This window comes from Lagopus muta, chromosome 3 (assembly GCF_023343835.1).
Source record: "Lagopus muta isolate bLagMut1 chromosome 3, bLagMut1 primary, whole genome shotgun sequence".
NCBI lineage: Eukaryota > Metazoa > Chordata > Aves > Galliformes > Phasianidae > Lagopus > Lagopus muta.
In genome coordinates, this window is record NC_064435.1 from 50,391,188 (window position 1) to 50,403,391 (window position 12,204).

The 12,204-nt window shown below is 35.1% G+C and overlaps 1 protein-coding gene across 4 annotated transcripts in view; it reads left to right on the top strand.

Annotated features, from left to right (window-relative positions):
- Positions 1–12,204, top strand: part of ANKRD12 (ankyrin repeat domain 12) — a 60,979-nt gene that overhangs the window by 26,683 nt on the left and 22,092 nt on the right. For 3 of the 4 annotated variants that reach the window (XR_007375630.1, XR_007375631.1, XM_048938557.1), the window contains exons 3-5: positions 84–231; positions 6,984–7,130; positions 8,136–8,336. Coding sequence is in view for 2 of the 4 variants with exons in the window: in XM_048938557.1 (XP_048794514.1) it covers positions 84–231; positions 6,984–7,130; positions 8,136–8,336 (496 nt within the window). In the remaining 2 variants the exon portion in view is untranslated. Of the gene's footprint in view, positions 1–83; positions 232–6,983; positions 7,131–8,135; positions 8,337–8,692; positions 8,763–12,204 lie in introns of those variants that run through there. The other variant, XM_048938558.1, reaches the window with a different exon arrangement.

A 12,204-nucleotide genomic window follows, 5' to 3' on the forward strand; every position in this document is an offset into this window, starting at 1 on the left:
TAGCACTCTTTGCAGTCTGTATGCATTATGAGACTATTCTGGTATATGCAAAAATTACTTAGTATACTTTTTATTTACATTAGAGCAAGGACAAGATTGCATCCTACAGCAAATCTCCAAAAGTGGATAGGAGTGATGTGGGGAAGGAGATGAAAGAAAAGTCTTCCATGAAACGTAAACTTCCTTTTACTATTAGTCCATCCAGAAATGAAGATCGCAATTCAGACACAGGTAGAACCTTTTTATTTCTTTGACTAATTATTTATTGATAAAACACATCTTAATTTAATCAATTGTGTATTATGTTTTTATAATGATTTTTTTTTCCTATAGAAAAGGATAGTAAGTACAGCTGTTGTTTCTGATTGTTCCATCTCTGTCTGATAAGTTTTTCCTTTCAAGTATTACCAAGAGCTTGTGTGCTAGTGTAGTTTATCTGTATTTTCTAGTTCTTTCCTAGCCTCATTCTTTTGTTTCTATTTTATTCATAAGTCTTTCTTTTTATTGTCATCTCTGTAAGTCCATTTGCTTAAGCGAGTAAACAGATGAAAATATAATGTAAGTGCCTTCATTTGAAGCCTTCTGTAGCATTTTTGGGAGAGTGGGAAAGAAGGGGAGATGCTCTGTCCTCTGTGTAAAAGAAGTTGCTAAGTTTATGGAACTATCTGAACTACCCATGGAGAGCAAACGTTTATTTCAGTTTAATCTCCTTCGATCAATTCAGGATGCTTCTTCTGCACAGGCAAATTGTTTTTCCTGACTTTTGTATATTCTATTAGAATGGATTTCAGGGCTTCAAAATATGGCTCTTTTCTAGTTATAATGAAAGAATCTGGGTGTTGTAAGTCCAAGAGTACTGTTACTTCTTAGGTTAAGTGATCAGATATATGCCACAGTCCAGCAAGAATTCCTTTGCCAGCAAGACAATGACCATGCCCTCTTGTAAGGCCACCAGAAGATGTGTTCTTGTAGGTTCGGTACAGCAGTTTCTCATATGGTGCTTATTATACAATTTTAATTTTTTTTAAGAAAAGTTCTGTTAACATGCGTAGAATTAAATGCAAGGTAGAAGTAAATACTGATGTACATGCTGAAGTTTTGTCTAGGATTGGTTTCATGCAGATGGTTTGGCTCTTTGTTGTTACATACATATCTCTGTTTAAGAAAATGTGCTATGAAATCCAAATTAAAAATAGCTGCATTATAAAAACAATACTTCTGGATTTAGAGTTCAGTTTTTAGCGTGTTTATAGAATTCTGATGTCTTACACTATTCATAATACCAGTTGGTTCTGAAAGGACCATATTTAATTTACAAGCACACTTCCAACATTTGATTTGTTGATTTTATTGCTTGATATTATATCGTAATTCTTTCTCTTCATGGAACTAAATATATTTGGAAGTCATTTTAGCTTTTATCTCATGAATGATATTATGAAAGCAGTTCAAGCACGGTGAGAAATACTTAATAGAATAATAGAGGGCACTTAGCTTTAACCACTGCGTAGCAAACATTGCTGCTTGTTCTCTGATTCTTTGTTGACACATTGCAAATTTCTGAATGCATTGCTGTTGAGTTAGGAAGACTTAAGACTTCTTTTGCTTAAGAAACTGCTGTAGTAAACTAATGGAAAATACTTTCAAGTCTAGATTTTAGGTTACTTCCTTAATAATTTCATACAAGTTAGGACCAAATCTTGCTGTCTAATGCAGTCATGCAATGCCAGTTCAGATGCCTCTGGTGGCTGTCTGCCAAGAGCTGACATCTAGCACGAGCCATGCAAGATCTGTGGCCTTCTGAAAGGGCCAACGAGACAACTACTGAATGGCACTATATGCCTATCTGCAGTCAACAGCAATCTAGTCTTAGTTTCTTTTATTGTGCAGGCTGTGTCTATTATGTATGTTGCTATTATTTGTTTGAGCAGATCTATGTTCACAGAATTGTAGGGGTTGGAAGGGACCTCCAGAGATCATCGAGTCCAACCCCCGAATGTTGAATGTATTGTCCTTGTTTGAATCCTAAGTTGATGTCTCTCTTGCTACATCCCTGTTCTGTGATCAAAAGCTGCCACAAAAAAGCTAATGCTATGGAGCTAGATAGGTATGATGAATAGATACCAAATTTAATTGCAGTGTAGCTTTAGCCCTTATTGAAGCTAATCTCCAATAATCTTACAAAACATTCTACATGCCAGCTTTGTATAAAACTGGTGAGATTGATAGCAGAAGAAGAAACATTTTTCATACCTTCTTTAATAAATTCTTTGATCAGAATTTGTCCAATAAAAAGCCATCATTTGATGGAAATACCATCACTCACAATACTTAAATGTCGTTTTTTAATTTTCAGTAATGTAATTGGTCAGATTGTTTTTAAATAACTCATGTTTGCATCAGAGTGAGAACAAGAAGCAAGTGCTGCTGTTCAAAGAAGTTTGTTTGCTCACTCCATTTTACTAACCTGAAGAGAAAAAAAATGTGTTAGGGTAATGAATGTAACTGCAGATTGGAAAAAATCTTTCCATTATGAAGATAAGCGCAAGTGTTTCTTTTTTTTTTTTAATTTTTGTAATCTTGTTACACAGTTGACCAGCAAGAGTTACAATTAGACACTAATTTGTCTGTCTTTCCTTGGAAATTGTCTTCCAGATTTTCTGTTTACAGTAGGAAGTCAATTTTGTTTTCTGACTACTTCAGTTTTTTTCTCTAAGATAATCCAGACACAATGCAGTCATGTCTTTGGACCTTTAAATGGCAACTAGAAAAAACTGTTGTATGTATGTTTCACGTAGCTCTCTTATAACTTCTGCTATTTACCAATTTGTTTTCCTAAAATATTTAGAAATTAGTTGACCCAGAATTTGTAAGTTATTTAAATCCAGAAAAATAGGTATATTAGTTATCTTGGGATATAATCTATCATGCTTAAATTGTCCTAAAATTAAAAGCACCTAAAGCCCTGTTCCACGTAAATATATTACTTTTAAACTTTATTTTGTAAACATTGGATTGAAAGATTACTTTCCTACAAGGAGTGTTATCCATGTAGATTTGGCTGCATTTTATGAAGGCTATTTAATTAACTTAATTTAATTAACCATGAATCCATTTGAAGAATTTTGATTTTTTTTTAATAACAAGTAAGAAATTCCCTGGTGTTCTAACCACTGACAAACACCAAAAAGTGGCAAGAAAGCGAATATGAAGGAAGATACGTAAGTTATATATAGGGGATATAAGGATATATATTGGGGTATAGGGTTTGAAAACAGAAAGTAATCAAAATCTAAATAATGATAATAATAACAGTAACCTTCTGATGTTGGGTTTTTTTGTTTGTTTTGTTTTGTTTTGTTTTTTTAAGGCTTCAGCAGTTTTACAGTGAAATTCTCTATAAACTGATAATATCTGCCTGTTAAGGAGGTTATTATCGTTAAAATCATACAGACATCAAGAAGACAGCTGTGAAATGTTCTCTGCTACAAGATAAAGAGTATCTAAATGGTCAGGGCTCCAGATTAAGTTGGAATTTTCCTGCTGATTGAAGCATAGTGTTCTGTGAGATGATGGTCTTGGAGCAGTGAGAACAAATCTTAAATATATTTTGCAGTAAGTTCAATGGAAGTTCCTGATCATTGCAGAGAATATCTTCTTACAGGATGGACTGTGGCAAATGAATTATCAGGTGCACCTGCTGCAGTCTTGAGACGCTTTTATTTTTGCTTTGTTATTGATTGTATTCATTTTGTGTGTTGAGCTTTGCAGGCTTTCTGAAAACACCTATGAGTTCTAATATGAATTTTAATAGTTGTGTCCCTTGGCCGGTAAGGTCCCATAACTTGGTGAGAACAACTGCATTTTTATTTGGTAGTTGTAATTGGTGACATCTAGAAATGTTTTGCAAAAGCCTAATCCATTAGTGAGTTGGATTATTGAGTAGGACCTTGAGGTTGTTTGGCAAAGCTTAATATGATATGTGAGTAAATTGCACTTGTAATATTTCTAGAAAATTGATTAGAAAAGAAAGGAAAACAGATAAAGACCTGTATAATACACATATTAAAAAACAAAACAAAAAATCAAAATATTTATTTCACTATTTTGTTGATATGTTATTTTTCCAAGCTGAATGTACCTCCAAAATTGCAAGGAGTTAATTCAGAAAGAAAATGAATGCATTTTTCTGGAAGAGAATCATGAGCACTAAATAGCATAAGCTATGAAACAGCAAATCATGCCAGACAAACAGAAATGCATTCTTTTGATGGAAGTACTACATTAAATGATGAAGGATACAGATCATGTTATCCTTAGAGAGGCAATGGCGTAATGACAGTGAAAAGCTGAAACTTTTTCGTTTCATTGTAGTTTTTCCTTTAAGTTCTCCTATATGCAGATTTTCTACAAATAGGGTAGCAGCGTCGAATGTATTTTTAGATGTTCAGAAATGTGAAATGCACACAGGTTATAAAAATCTCAACGTTCACATATGTAAAAGGGATCTCATTGTCTCCTTGCGTCCTTTTAACCATGATGGATATATTTTTAGGGGTTCTTTAATACGTACATAGGTCTGTAGCTTTCCATTCTTAAATGATTTTGGTCATAATTGTTTATATTTGGTTACTTTGTAATTTAGGATGTGCACTCCCTACCTGCCTTCCTGTGCCTGAAGAGCATTGCATTACTGCAGCCTTTCTATGTAATCAAGCTTAGAAGATGAGATTTAGAGAGAGAGCAAGGAAGGCGGAAAATGAGTTAAAGGGAAATAAATGAAACAAAGAGAAGCACAGAGAGGGCTGAAGACGGAAGTGCAGAAAAGCAGATGATAACAAGGATCGGTTCAGGACTTAATGAAATATGGAATGGCTCATACTTAGGGACCTCAATGGGACTTAAGCTTCTTATATGCTGTGTCTGTTAATTTTTCCTTCTCTGCAGAAAGTTAGCAAAGTCTACTTCAGAGAGTCTGGCAAGACTTTCATTCTTCGCAGATGGCAGGCTTTCAATAAAGCTTTTGTCACACAAGTATTTTGAGGTTGAGATGTAGGACAGGAAGCTGAAAGACCAATGTAGATTATAGGGATAATAATGAAATAAGGTTGCTGCTAGCGTCCTCCCCCAGCCTTGATACACCCAAAATACTAACGTTAATGAAAATTGGATGAACAGTACCTAGCAAATGGTAAATCAGTTACAGCAAGAATAAATGCAAGATGTTTTGCTAAGAACTAAAAAGATCAGTGTGGCGATTGCACTTATTTAACTAATAATTAACAATCTATAACCACATTTTAGTACTTAAGTACTGTCAAGCACCTCAGCCAGTCACAGAAGACGAAGTGGACAACAGCGGTTCTTCTTCCTTATTAAATTCTGCCTATTTCTTTGTGAGTTGTAGTCAAGTCTGGAGGGTGCAATGGTGTTGCATATCACTGTAGGGTGTGGAGTCATGTCTGACTTTTTACAGGCCCATTGGGAAGCAGGGAGATGGAAAATCTGCCAAAAGTAGAGGTTATGGCAGAATGAACATGATCTATGGAAAAGATCTAATCATGAACCTGGTGTTTACAGAAAGCAACCAAGGGAATTATTTACTCAGAATTTTGAGATGTTGTTTCTGTTAATTTGAGTCTATTTTAGAATAATCTCCAGGGTTTTTCTTCTTGTCAGTATCAGTTAGACTTTAAAAAAAAAAAAAAACTCTTTCAAAAGTTTTAATTCCAAATCACCAAGCATCCAAAACACCAAGTCTGCTTTTCAAGCAATAGTGGTGCTGAAGAAAAAGTTATATATTATAGATCTAACATGTAAGTAATGTAAGCTACTTGGAAAATAGAAACAAGAATTTTTCAAGATAGCAAAAGAGCAATTGCCTGGAAAGCTGAGATAACTGGAAGAAATCAATGGTCTTGACTTAAATAAATGCAAGCTAATATCTATATCCAGAAAACACAGACAAAAAATACTTACCAGACAGGGAGATGTGTGGAATAGTTGTACAAGAAATATGATGGATTGAGATGTATTGTGCTTGTCTTATATTAAGATCATGAGATGTTCCACTTAAAAGCTGTCTAGTCACTACTCACAAATCAGCTGTTTTGCTGTACTTCAAGCTAAATGCTTCTGATTGGTATAGGAGAAACTGATATGGAAGAATGAAGGAAGAATATTTGAAAAGGATGGAAGACAGACCAAAGTTTCTAATTTGCACAAAGTTCTAGTTTTTGTTAGGGTATTAAAAAGTTATCCGATTTCAGAGCACGCTTAACTGATCTGGAGATCAGTGAGAATTCATAGGTACTGAACAGCTTTAGAAATTATCTGTTTATTCAAACGTGTGATTTTAGCTCCTGGCTGAAAGCTTAGGCATGGAGTATTGTTAAAGAGCTTTAGTAAGTATTGATAAAATGAAAGAAGTTATGTATATAAAATATATGAAATTGCTGTATGTTTTTGAAGGATATGTATTTTAGAGAAGAAATTGCTCTGGCTTCAACTAGCAGAATAAGCTTAAGAAAAACAATGATTTATCCATTATCTAACAGATCTAAGTATGAAGTTTTACTCACTTTTTAACATGGTGTCTTAAGAGAGGAAAACTAAAGGAGAGTGTCAAATCTGTATTTGAGGCTGAAAGTAAAAAAGCTGATCTTAAATATTTTGTTAAGTATCTGACTTGATACTCTGAAAATTAGAATTGTGACTTAGATAGTCTTACTGCTGTGAAACAGGTTTTTCATCTTTTATAATTTTTTTATTCATTCCTTCTTTTTCCTTGTTAGCTTTTTATCTTGGTATGATTGAAGCAGTTAACCAAATGTAATGCAAATGCAGCAGTTCAGAGGTGCAGTTTCTGCTTTTTACCAGCTGTCATCAGTCTCCAGTTCGCATATGTTGAAAGGATGGTTTTATTTCTAGAAAAATGTCGTAGTATAACAGCAGTTTGAGTCTCTTAACATTAATATTTCCAGAGAAGGAAGGTCCGGAGAAAAAGAAAGTGAAGAAGGATGCTGGAAATAAGAAATCAACGCCAGTTAGCATTCTTTTTGGTTATCCTCTGTCAGAGCGCAAACAGATGGCACTTCTTATGCAGATGACAGCAAGAGACAACAGTCCAGGTGATCCTACAAAGCTAACACTTCTTCTTTCTCCTTGTCTAATTCTGTCCCCATTAGAATACTATGAACCCAGCAGTTTTCCTACAATCCTTGATTTTGATTGGAAGACTTTTGAATTATTACTAATTCTGGTAGAACTCTATCTTCTGTAGAAGAGAAACTTGCTAAAAAAGTCTTGACCTTCTGTATTTGTTGTGTGTAAATGTTTGCATTATGATAGCTGTAGAAGCTGAAAATGAGTTTTCTTCCTTTGATTATTTACCCGGATATAGTACCATACATTTATTTAAGGTGAAATAATATCTATTTTTATTTTCATTTGGAAGGAAGCTGAATAATCTCTTCAGGATTTAATGGGGGAAGGAGATGCATTGTTTTTTGACTTGGAATTTCAAACTGTCCATGGCTCAGTTGTAAATAAAAAAATCTTTATGCATGATGATGTTTTACAGGTGCTTTTACAAAATCTGCATTTGAAAGTGAGAAGCTGCATTATTTAGTTAGTTAGTTAGTTATTAATTTTCTATTTTTTATTTTTTTTTTTAAGAAAGAGAGCCAGATAGCTGTGTCCCACTATATTTAAAACTGTTTATATGTAGAGAAGGGGAAGACAGTTTCATGGCAAAAGGAGGTGTCTTTATAAGGCTCCTCTGGAGTACTGTATGGGACCAATGCATATTCTTTATTCTCTCATGCTGGAAAAGTCTATTCATATATGAAATACTGGTGGTGCTTTGTCTTGTTTTAGAAAAAAATTGTATCAGAGTATGTGAACTTTTGTAGTTTGGATAGGATTCATCTGTTCTTGAAACCTATATTTAAAATGGTAAAACTTTGCAAGGCATTTTTTTTACATTGCAAGTAGTCATTGTGTTGATACATCTGAAGTGTCAATCACATCCCTTATTATTCACTAGTAATTATAATCTTTGAATACAAGCATTAAAATGAAGCAAAAACACTGCTGAGTAAGTATAAATGACCATTTAAAAACTTACTTTGTAGATTCCAACTTGAATCATCCTCTGCAAACAACACCAGCACAAAAGAAAACTCCAAGCTCCTCTTCAAGACAGAAAGACAAAGTTAACAAGAGAAATGAACGAGGGGAAACTCCTTTACATATGGCAGCAATTAGAGGGGATGTTAAACAAGTTAAGGAGCTTATCAGTTTAGGTGCAAATGTGAATGTAAAAGATTTTGCAGGTAAGTTGATATATGTTTGCCTAACTGTACAAATTCAAAATTAATGCTGAAGCTCTTAACACAGGTTTAAGTTGACATGCTGTATGCAAATAAAAGAAAAGTTTAAATTTATTTTTTTCTGATAGTAATGGTGATACTTGGTTGCTAGTACATGGTTCCTTACTAATATGGTGTTAATATGTGGAGATTTCAGTTGTGGATAGGACCTTTCCGTATAAAAATGTGTGCATGCTTGCTGAATTTTGAAGAATTATACTAGGCAAAGTCTATGACTGATAATGGGATTATAGAACATGTGAAGACAAGCAAAGACTAACAAAGGGTAGCATGTAATGTACATTGTCTTACTGGAACAGCTAATATGCACCAAAGCGGAACCAATGTGGGGTACGTTACAGTTGTCATCGAGGCTTAACACTAGTTTTGGTACGTAAGTATCTGATTTCATCACTGATTGATAAATGTTAGGATAAGTTGTAACCTGTAACGTATTTTTGTAGTGCCCTTTATTTGATATTTTACCTTTTTTTGGTATTCTTTTAGTAACCTTTTGATACAGAAATGTCGGTACTGCCTGTCTCTTTGTAAGACCTCCTAAATGATTTTTTAGAACCTGATGGCGAGTTTTTGCGTATTTTCCTTTTCACAGTCTCCTGGTAATTGCATCTCTAAAACAAAACAAAAACAAACAAAACAGACCAAAAAAAAACCAACCAACAAACAACAGCAGAGTAAATGTGAGACCCCCCGAGTAATATCTCCGCAGAAGATACAATCTGTAGTTAGAGTTCAGTAATTGCCAGTTGTTGATTGGCCAGATACCAAATGAAATGCATTTACATACTGAGATAAGTACTTGCTGTTTTACCTTGGCCACTATGAAAAGATGTAAGAAGCCGTGTATTGGATAGAGATGTATAGCTTTGAAGGGGGTTGTGGTAATTAGGAGGGATTGAAACAGTGAAGGGAATGAAAGAATAAACCAGGGCATGTGGGATTGGGTGAGATGAGAGGGTTATTGTGGGGTTGGGATCTAAGAGGCTTCTGTAAAAGGTAGGTTTCAGTAGTTGCTTTTCTCTTGCATGCAAAGACAACTGCTAAAAAAATTAGAAACATGAATGGTAAGTGCACGTTATACAAGCAGCATCATGAACTGCCCCAATTGTCTGCTTCTCATCTCTAGCCATTAAGTGTTGGGTTTTTTTTTACATTCACAGTGGGAGTAAGTGGATTATGGGAAGGCAGGGAAATAAGAAAAAGAGTAACGTCATTGGTGGTTTGTTTTTTTTTTTTCTTCCAAAAAGGCTGTGCTCTCGATATGGAGGATAAAACTTGAAGGAAATGTGACAAAGTTCATGGCATCCCAAGGGAATAAAGAAAATACTGAGAGTGCTTGCTGGTATTGTTAACTGGCAGAGCTAGCAGAATAACCAGTTTAGAGTTTTTATAGTCATTGCATAATGGAAGCAAAAATACAATGGAAGTCTGAATTAGAATTTTAACTAAATCTGTGGAGCAGCCTGCTACAGATGCTCAGATTGTAAGCCTGAATGGTTCTAAGGAGAGTTATATTCTCTATGGGAATAATGAGATGAGGTAAAGTTGCAGGTCTCAGTAAAGTTAAGAATGGTGTGATATGATTAGCTAACATCAAGAGAAAATATTATTGAGATGGATTGAACTTTTTATTGTAGATAAGAAACAGATCAGTGATTTCTTGGGGTGACTGAATTTGTATTTGAAGATGAGGCTGCCCAGGGCTGCTTTATAGAGGAAGAGAAAGGAAGCAGAAGCAGAATCCAGTGGGATCTTTGGAGAAGCTGTGAGGGGAGACGAGGATATTCAGAAGAAGGCAGAACCATAGAATCACAAGGGGAATAGAAACAGTTCGAAAAGGAGATGTTACGGATTAACTTTGACCAGCTGCCTGATGCCCAGCCAGCCACTCTCTCACTGCCCCTTTTTGAAGAACAATAGAGAAAGATAAGGAAAAAACATCTTGAATCAAGAAGATCCAAGAAGATAGGGAAAAAGATTAATAGGAAAAGCAAAAGCTGGATGTGCAAGCAAAGGAAAAAGGAATTCTTTCACTATTTTGCGATGTCCTACAAGTTCCTGAGAACCTGGACCTCAACGTATTTGCTTTGGATGATAACTGCTATAGCCACAAATATCCCTAATTTCTTACTCCTTTTGTTGAGGTTTTTATTGCTGACCATTACTTCATAAATATGGAATGTCTCTTTGGTCCACTTGGGTCAGCTGTCCTGGCTGTGTCCCCTCCCAGCTTCTTACCCACTCCCAGTTTGTTTATGTGGGGGAGAAGGGCAAAGAGAGAGAGAAAGCCTTAATACTGCAAGCACCTGTCAGCAGTAGTCAAACCACTGGTGTGTGCAAAGCACAGCACCATATGGGCTGCTATAAGTTAACTTCATAACTTCATTCCAGGCAGATCCAGCACAGACATATAACTAATTTTAGATGTAGGAGAAAAGATGAGAACGCTTGAGAGCTTGTTCTGGAAATCAATTAGGAGCAAGTCATTGGGAATTTTGTTCAGAGCACTGGAATAGATGTGAATAGATAATATAATAGATCAAGGAATCATAGAAATAGATCAAGTGGGATCATCTCTATTTGGTAATCCAAAGTGAGAAGAAGAGGTGGCTGAGCTTGAAATTCCTGTGTAAAGGAAGAAGTCAAGAAGAAGGAGAAGATTTGAGGAGTAAGTCATGAGTGGAGAAAAGTAAGAATTCGGGGTGTAGTAAAGCCCAGAGAATAAAGAGTTTTTTAGCTAAGAAGTTGGTGGAACGAAAGGAGGAGAAAATGAATTAGTAATGGAGGAAGTACCCTGCTCATGCAGTATCTGCCAGAATAATGTTGCTGTGTGAGAACTGGAGTAAAGGGAACAGATGTTGAGAGAAAGCCAGGACTAGGGTTGGCGTGCTAGATATTTTGATAGGATAGAAAGGCAAAGCAATAAAACACTCAGAAGTATGAACTGTGGAGAGAATTAAGTATGTCACTGTTAGGAGGAAGAAGACAGAGATCGAAAGATTGAGAGAAAAATAATGTTTTTGGTGTGGATGAGTGGAAAAAAGACAAATGTCAAGAAAATGGAAAGAAGTGGTTGTAGCCAGGCAGTGCTAGAAGTGAATGAACCAAGTGATGATGGAAAAAATAATAGTTTTTGAAGATCAGGAAGATGTGTTTTACTACAGAAGAAGTTAGAAGCCTTGGGTTTTTTTGGTGGTGATGGTTGATTTTTTTTGTTGTTTTGTTGGTTGTTGGTTTGATTTTTATTTTTTTGTTTATTTTTTAAATAAGTATAAGTTATATAAAATAAGTAATATAAAATAAAAATAAGTAATATAAAATAAAACATATATAAAAATATATTTTTAAATAAGTATCAGAAGTTGAGTGAGAGATGAAGGTAAGAAATTTCCTTAAAGAAGGACTAGATAAATCATGAGTTTCTGAACAGAGGTATGAGACCATGACTTACAGAATGTAGAGTTGAAGTGAATAAACTCTTCCAGACTTGCACTGGCTGTGTTATAGAGTGGAAGTTGAGTCTCCTTTCAGAATTAGACTTCAGAAAGTTATTGAAGAACAGCCTGGAAGTTTAGGGTATCTATGAAATGGGAGGAATTAAGTGGAGGAGAGGAGATTGAAGTATGGAGTGTAGAAAATACAGATTTATCATCTTCGCTTGAGGCTCTACTGCAGAAAATGGGAAGCAACTAAATTTAAGATTATTGATGTGGAAATAAAAATCTATAGCTCATTGTGAGGGGTAAGACTGGTAAAGCATGTGCTCACTGGATGGATGGTGTTACCCTTTCCCGCACTAGTCTATGAGTAT